The sequence below is a fragment of the Geospiza fortis genome, unplaced genomic scaffold, assembly GCF_000277835.1.
Source record: "Geospiza fortis unplaced genomic scaffold, GeoFor_1.0 scaffold2, whole genome shotgun sequence".
Lineage (NCBI taxonomy): Eukaryota > Metazoa > Chordata > Aves > Passeriformes > Thraupidae > Geospiza > Geospiza fortis.
This window is the reverse complement of record NW_005054366.1, coordinates 1135187-1141250: the sequence shown is the minus strand read 5'-3', so window position 1 is coordinate 1141250 and position 6064 is coordinate 1135187. Positions and strand designations below refer to the sequence as shown.

Genomic DNA, 6064 nt, shown 5'->3' with positions numbered 1-6064 from the left:
GCGGGGTCGGGAGGTGGTGAGGGGGTTGATGGAGAGCGGTGCTCCGGTCACCTCTGAGCCCACTGATCCTGAGTGAGGAGAGCACCGGGAAAGGCTGGGCCCAGGGAACTGTTTGTAAAAGGCTCTGAAGGAAAAGCTGTGTCCCAAAGCATCGTGTCTGGGAATAAAGGAGTGGGACATCCCTCGGGGATGGGTGTCTGCTCCTCGGTGGGCAGCAGCTGAGGGGATGGAGGACAGCAGCACCTGTGGCCAACTACCAAGTAACTTTTAGACTTACCAAACAAAGCCAAAATGCCCAAATCTAAATCCTGGTGAAAATACTTCTATAACTATTCACTTTTTATTCCCAGTTCCTGCTCTGGCAGGACTGTGTACGTTTGGGGTGTGACAGTCTGTGTTATCTTTGGGAGTGTGGCACAGGTTGTAAATCTCTCACAGTCAGGATCCTGCTGAGAAGCACAGGCTGTGCTCGTGGACCTGCCAAATCCATGAGTGCTTGGCACTGATCCCCTGGGCACGTTGGCCCCACAGTAAAATCTTATTTGTGTGCTCTTATCCTCCTGCTGTTCTTTTGTGATGATAATTAAATGGCTGTTTAATTCCCCAAACTGCCTGTAAAATGAAATTATTGAAAGTACTGACATTTCTTTTTCATATTCATCACTGGATCATAGCAAAAAATGACGCAAACAAATGTGGAGATGCTTCAGCTGCTGGAAGAAAACAGAGCAACACTTGCCTTTTTTGGGGGGTGTAATTTTCCTTTTGACCTTCACAGGTCACTCATGAAGAGCAGTGGTGACTTGGTGTGGATTTTCTGAGACCTGCAGGTGTCTCTTGAGATGTGTGTCATGTTTGTAAGTGATTTCTCTGCTGATGGAGGCTGTTAAATCCACTGACACCAGCAGGACCCCTTGCCAGAAGGAGTAGGAGTGAATGTGGGCTGGTTGCCTCATCCTTCTGCGTAAATGAAGTTCTCTGGGTAAAAATGGTCCCTGCGAAGCCTGAGTGATATTTCTGAATTAATTTGAATCTAACAAATCCTTCAGAAATAGAAGGAAGTGTCCTTGAAGTGTGAGGTTTAAATTTTATGGTTAGGTACACTTGTGTCCTTATTAAAATCCTGTTGAAGCAATTGATTTAAAACAGAAAAACATGGTAAAGTTTAATTCAGCATTATAAATTACTAGAAAAGATTAGCTGGAAACTGAACTTGAGCTGTGATTTTCTGCAAAACAGCTGCAGGGAGAGATGTGAGCCTTTCCTTATTACAATTCTTTGAGGAGACCATCTAGGATTTACTTTGAGTAGCTTTGCAAACTCTTTCCTGGTTTCCTAGAGCCTGATGTGGTGGTAAGAAGGCAGGAAGCTTTGGCAGCAGCTCGCCTCAGGATGCAAGAGGAATTGAATGCACAAGCAGAAAAATACAAAGAAAAGCAAAGACAGGTAACCAGAGAGCATTTCTTCCTTTTTCTCATAAATTCCTTGTCAAGCACTTTGCTGCTGTAAAAGACAGCAGCAAATTGTGATTGTGGGCCTGGGTCACTGCGGGCCTGGTGTTCATTTTTTCACAGGTAAATCTGTACCTGCAGGAGCTTTGTTGTGGGTGCAGTGAATGGCTGGAGGGGTTTTGCTGGCCTTTAAATTAACTGTACCATGGCACATGTGTGTTTTCTGCTCTATAAATGTTAGAAATGTAGCTTAGCATTGCTGCAGTTTAAGGGTCTGAATTACAGCTTGAGATTACGAGGAATAGCAAATTGCTGAGTGGGGCAATGCAGAAAATGGGTGTGATCAGCACAGTAATAACTCTGATCATCATCCCACCTCTTCTGGTTTTGCTTTTGCAGTCAGACACTCAGACCTCAGTTTGTAGCTGATACTTCAAGTAATGTTGGCATTAAAAACAAAGGAAAAGTCCTTTCTTCTGTAGAACCTCACATTATGCATTAAAATACTGCAATATTCTTTACTTAGTACTTTTCAGAGACTCAGGGTTTAAATTTGCCACTTGGTTCTGTTTTACTTTCAAAATCTTTTAAAGCATCAAGTGGCCAAAAGAAGCTGCAGGCTCAGTCAGTACATCCTGAGGAGGGCGAGAGATGTGGCTGCATAAAAAGAGTAAAATCTTCCATAATCTCAGAGATACTGCATCAGATAAATACAGTTAGATGAGTCTGTTGTAGCTGTTTCTGGGGATTCTGTTAGCTCTGAAATCTTAGTTTTAAGGTTAAAACTGAGATTAAAGCTGTGTCCTGGGTTTGTTCTGTAGCTGGAGGAGGAGCGGCGACGGCAGAAGATCGCGATGTGGGAGAGCATGCAAGAAGGAAAGAGCTACAAAGGAAACCTGAAACTGAATCAGGTAACAGCCATGGTAATCAGGTCACACTTGTGTTCTGTGATTCAGGGAGCTGAAATTCCTACTGAGTAACTTTTTGCTTTTCTGAACAGCAAGAAGTAGAATCTGGTGCCTCTGCCTCTGCAGTCCCGAAATCAAAACCAAACAAAAAGCCTTTGAGAGGAGGTGGTGAGTATGGAATCCTTCAGACACTCTGAGCCTGGAACAGGGCATTTATCCAGCTGTATCTATGGGCTCTGTAGATACTTTTTGTCTTTTTCAAGGAAGAAACAAAACATTCCTTACAAACAAGCTCTTTATCTCTGATCAGCTGGTCTACTCTGTCCTTCGTGCAAAAGCTGGCAGGAAGTTTTGAAAGTTCTTTTCCTTGGGAAAAGAATGTGTCAATTTTTTTTTGTAAATATGCTTTGGTATAATTTACTGAGATTTTTGTCACAGATTTTTACAGTAGTTCTGGGATCCTTCCCCCTTTATTCTATAAGTTAAATAATTTAGTATCTGCTCTGCCTTTAAAGCACCTGTGTACTGACTAAATGCAGGAGGAGGGTATTTTACTTTGTATTATGTAGATTCAGATGATGAAAGAAATTATTATGTAAAATGTGACCTTATTTTTCATACACCACAGTGCTGACCTATTGAATATATAAATCCTGTAGATGTATAAACTCTTACCAACTCTCACAAAGCACAGGAGGTCTCATGTTAAACTCAGTCACCTGCTGGAACTATCTTCATGCATTAAGTGCTTTCTGTGGTCTCACATTGCCCATGCCAGGCTCACTGGCCATGCAGGCAGTCTGCTCCTCTCCTCTCAGCCCAAGAGCCCTTGCCATACCTGCAGGTGCTAATTTGGGTGTATTTTAGGGACAGTTTTCCATGGTGGAGTGGATCATCCAGACAGCCTCAGTCAGGCTGAAAAGGAGGCTCACTTAGGGTGCAGTGCTGAGTGACTTGATTAAATGTATGAGACCTGTGGATTCTTGATTAAATATACTAAACCTCCATAACAGTGCAGTGCTGGGATTTCTGCTTTGAGTATTTTTCCTGGCATTTGAAGGAATCAAATGGATTGATTCATCTTAGGTTATTTAATAGGAGGATGTGGTGTCTGATGCTGTCAGCTATCTTTGGTGTCTCTGTCATGGGATATTTCCCTCCCTGGGGGATGAGGAGTGCAGGGGTCAGCTGTGCTGAGAGGCAGATCAGGGCAGCTGGGTGTGGGCACCCTTCCAGCTGCTACCTGTCCTAGTTTAATCCTCAGCAAAGTCCCTGCTTAAGTAGCCCATTACAGAATTATAGGTCTCAGATCTCCTCCTGAGGTAGATCAGCATGAAGTGAAAGAACCATCTGTGCTGCTCAGCTGCTCAATTAAGCTAGAAAGCAAAACTTGGCTTTGGTATGAGAAAAACAAATTTCAAAGATGAAGGTGGTGGTGGGAGTTTCAGTGGAACAGGTTGCTTTGAAACCCCCCTGGTTAGCAGTGCTGCTAGGATTTGGGGTCTTAGGTTTGTGCAGAACAAATTGAAGATGTTTGCCAAGTTGTAACTTTGAGTATGTTCTCCTGACATGAAGTTTCCCATGGTTACAGCATTAGGATGTTCAGCTGAAGTGTATTTGCCTTACTGCCTATGCTTGCCTTTCAAATGCTCTAAAAAATACTTTGCAGTGTTAATGAGTGGATTTACCTTTTGACCTTCAGAGGATTCTTTGCAGGACTGGAATAAAGGATTGTTTTAAGTCCCTGACTGTTGGGGCTCTTGCAGAACAGATACACTCTGCAGAGTTTACTCTTAGAGCTGCTGTTGCTGCTCTGTTTATCCTGCAGAGCAGCACTGCAGACTTAGAAAAATTAAATGGTAATTCATTTCAATTTCATTTAATCCAAATTGATCAAATTAAACCACAAGTGTTTAGCAATGGCTTTTAAAGAAAGAAACCCTCTCAAGTCTGGGTGTTTTCTGTTCTTTCATTTTCCCTAAAATGCTGCATGTGTGAAGTATGAGCAAGGTGTAGATATTATGAGATCAGTTTTTGGTGTTCCTTGTGTGCTGGAGAAGGGCTGTGGAGGATGAATATTAACAGAGTGGGTTTCTCCTGTGTGTTGCAGGCTATAACCCCCTGTCTGGAGAAGGAGGAGGGACGTGCTCCTGGAGGCCCGGCCGGCGGGGCCCGTCCGCAGGTGGATGAGGCTAAAACATCCCTGGTGTCCATCCCCTGGCACTAGCAGGCTTGATCCCACCCCCTGTCCCACTGCCTGCAGCTGGCCTGTCACAGGCACTCCTTTGGGGCTGCCTTAGTGCACTTGCTAACTTAAAACAGGTTTTTGTTTGTTTGATGTACACCGTTTCCAAATTGTAACACATTGGCTGATCCTAAACCAGAAAAATGGCTGATCCTCTTAGAGAGGGCAAAGAGAGAAGCAATTTCAGCATAATCACTTAATTTTCACTCTTCTGTAGAAAGGGATTGTAGTGTCCAGCCAAGGCGAATCACCTGGGATTGTGAGATTTGGGGTTTCTGGCAAATTTAGTTATCTATGCTCACGTTACCTCTGTAAGATGAGGATATTTACCATCCTCAGACATGTTACCAGATTTACCTTTCAGCTAAACACAGTCATTTAGAGAGGGAGGATATTATCATTGGCAGACACCTTGAATTTAGGCAGAGGGACTTTCAGAAAAAGCACAGGTGATCTGACAAATGCCACGGATTTGCACCAAAGGTCAGTTACTGCAGAAGAGTCTCTGTGACAAGCCAGCTTGAATGACGTTTTCCTTATAAATGGTAAACAAACCAGTGAGGATTACTGATGCTAGACAGCAGACAGGGGCGTTCTTGCTATTCCTTTTTTTTCTTTTTTTTTTATTTCAACTGCTTTGTAAAAACAATACACTATTAAATATAATTGCAAACGTCATAAATCTAGTATTTACAATCTCGTGGTTTTCTACAGCATCTTTTTTATAGAAAGCATTTGTTCTAGTGTAATAAATGTGTATAAAGCAAGGTGGGAGATGAAGTGACCCTGCTGCAGCATGTGCAGCACCAGAGCTGAGGCTGGTGTGTGCTGGGGAGGGCTCTGGCCTGTGAAAGTGTCACACTGGCAAGTGAGGGGTGCAAGGAGTGTGTGGTGTTCATCCTTTTTTGTATGTCCAGCCCTGAGGACAGAAGACAACTGGTCATCATAACCAAACTTTCCAAGCATCCCATCCCCTTGATTTTCTCTCTAAAATGCAACTGACAAATAAAATCCAGGTTGTCTGTGGAAAGGATTGAAATAATTCCTGTTGGCATAGGACAAGTGTCCCTGTGTCCAGTTGCTGCTCCTGGGCTGGTCTGTGGGCATTGGGGTAGGGAGCAGTGGCTCCTTAGAGCTCAGGGCTTTCTGAGCACTTGTTTCTGAATATTTCCTCTTGGGATACTTGTACTTATCAATAGATACAAGTGTCAACTTTGAGTACACTGTTTATGTGCATGTGGATATTTCTCTTGATTAGAAATGCAGCAGGAGGGTGTTATTACAGAGTTTTAAACTTGGTAATGAAATTGAAAGGCCAAGAACCTTTTGTTTTAGACACAACAAAGTGTTTGGTCATGTGTGTGGAAGGTGAAGTGAGGCTGTTGATGTTCCTGTGGAAATTCACTCAGAGGCCAGTGTATGTAACTTCAGGTTTTAATCCTTCAGAAGGAAAAAAGAAA

General features: G+C 43.1%; 1 protein-coding gene across 1 annotated transcript; it reads left to right on the top strand.

Annotated features, from left to right (window-relative positions):
• The first annotated feature begins 1018 nt into the window (after nt 1-1018).
• SELENOS (selenoprotein S) lies at nt 1019-5286 on the top strand. Its single transcript, XM_014308346.2, has 4 exons — nt 1019-1446; nt 2273-2362; nt 2452-2527; nt 4470-5286. The coding sequence occupies exons 1-4, from the start codon at nt 1393-1395 to the stop codon at nt 4547-4549; spliced, it is 300 nt and encodes a 99-aa protein (XP_014163821.1). The 5' UTR covers nt 1019-1392; the 3' UTR covers nt 4550-5286.
• Nucleotides 5287-6064: the final 778 nt, after the last annotated feature.

Coding starts and splice junctions, on each gene's coding strand:
- SELENOS (XM_014308346.2), top strand. CDS start 1,393: ATGCAAGAGGAATTGAATGCACAAGCAGAAAAATACAAAGAAAAGCAA. Junction 1,447..2,272: donor ACAAAGAAAAGCAAAGACAG/GTAACCAGAGAG, acceptor TTTGTTCTGTAG/CTGGAGGAGGAGCGGCGACG. Junction 2,363..2,451: donor GAAACCTGAAACTGAATCAG/GTAACAGCCATG, acceptor TTTTCTGAACAG/CAAGAAGTAGAATCTGGTGC.